This window comes from Merops nubicus, unplaced genomic scaffold, assembly GCF_000691845.1.
Source record: "Merops nubicus isolate BGI_N331 unplaced genomic scaffold, ASM69184v1 scaffold9335, whole genome shotgun sequence".
Taxonomy (NCBI): Eukaryota; Metazoa; Chordata; class Aves; order Coraciiformes; family Meropidae; genus Merops; species Merops nubicus.
The window spans coordinates 1-1394 of record NW_008611584.1 but is presented as its reverse complement, the minus strand read 5'-3'; the positions used below and the strand labels follow the sequence as shown (position 1 = coordinate 1394).

The following is a 1394-nucleotide window of genomic DNA, read 5'->3' as shown; positions in this document are numbered from 1 at the left end:
GGGTTGCGAGGACTGCCAGGGGCCTGCCAGAAGCCTGGGGGGGGACTTTGGAGCAGGTGCTGCTGGGACAGGACAAGGGGGGAGGGTTTGGAACTCAAAGAGGGAGATTTAGACTGGATAGAAAGAAGAAATTTTCTACAATGAGTGTGGCTAGATCCTGTCCCAGGCACGAGATGTGGTCAGTGCCTCACCCCTGGAAACCTTGCAGGCTGGCTGTCCAGGGCTCTGAGCACCCTGCTCTAGTTGGGGGTGTCCCTGCTCCCTGCAAGGGGTTGGACTCGATGACCTTTAAAGGTCCCTTCCCACCCAAACCAGCCCATGATTCTTAGAGCATATTTTCTGTGCTCTCTCAGCTAGTTCTGTACCTGTCTCTCCTCCCAACTCTCAAAACAAACCCCACAATACCCCAGCATGATCAACGGACCACTAAACAGCTAGAAAAACAGAAAAACACCCAGGACACACAAAGTTCAGGTGCTGCTGAAGCTCACCCACGGTTCTATCCCAGGAAACAGCTTCCAGCTGGCAAACCCAACTGCCAGGCTACCCCCAGGAGTCCCACAGCCACCTCACAGGAGGAGAGGCCAAGCACCAACGTGGAAATTGGCAGCAGAGCCACATATCCCCAAAAAGATAAAGTCACAAATCATACAAGCCTCTCTCCTTTTGATGCTCTCTGAAGAAGAGCTCCTCAGAGCTGCTCAGCAAGCCAGGTACCAAGTACATCACTTTAGATCAAGCAACTCCAAACTAAACGAGCATTCTATCCCACTCTGGTGGGAAATTCCAGCCGAGGCAGAGGAGTGAGGCAGGGTGGCCCACAAGGACCCCTCCTTGAACGCCCAACCCCCCTCCTGCCACCCCTCAGCCCCTCCCTCCCAAACCTCAATGACAATATCAACACTCAAAAAGCCTGGGGAAATCTTTTAGATGCAACGCAGGCTCCTCGGACACTCACCCTGTCTCCTGAGGAACCCCCCCACCCCCCCTCCCTCCACCCCTCAGCCCCTCCCTCCCAAATCTCCACGACGCTATCAACGCTCCAAAAGCCTGGGGAAATCTTTTAGATGCAACGCAGGCTCCTCGGACACTCACCCTGTCTCCTGAGGAACCCCCTTTGACTTTCCCTCGGTAACTCTTGAGAAGATCTGGATAGAAAAACTCCGGGCAGCGCTTGTGGTCGGGCTCGAAGAGGGTGAGGGTGATGCGCACGGCGGCGGCGGCCGGCTCCGAGTCCGGGGGCTGCTCCCCGTCCTCCTTCCGTTTTGGCCGCCTTCCGAGACCTCTTCAAGAAGCTGCTGCTCAGGGGGCCGTGCAGGGTAGTGAACGAAACCCTGTGCGGCTCTGTCATGGCTACGGCCAAGTCTCACCCGTCCTCACGGCACGGTTCCCAT

The 1394-nt window shown here is 56.4% G+C and overlaps 1 protein-coding gene across 1 annotated transcript in view; it reads right to left on the bottom strand.

The window, feature by feature from the left end:
• UBN1 (ubinuclein 1) overlaps positions 1–1351 on the bottom strand; it is a 24625-nt gene extending 23274 nt beyond the window's left edge. Inside the window, 2 exon segments of the mRNA XM_008941253.1 lie at positions 1096–1281; positions 1283–1351. Of these exon segments, the coding sequence (XP_008939501.1) occupies positions 1096–1281; positions 1283–1351 (255 nt within the window).
• Between the last annotated feature and the right edge of the window lie 43 nt (positions 1352–1394).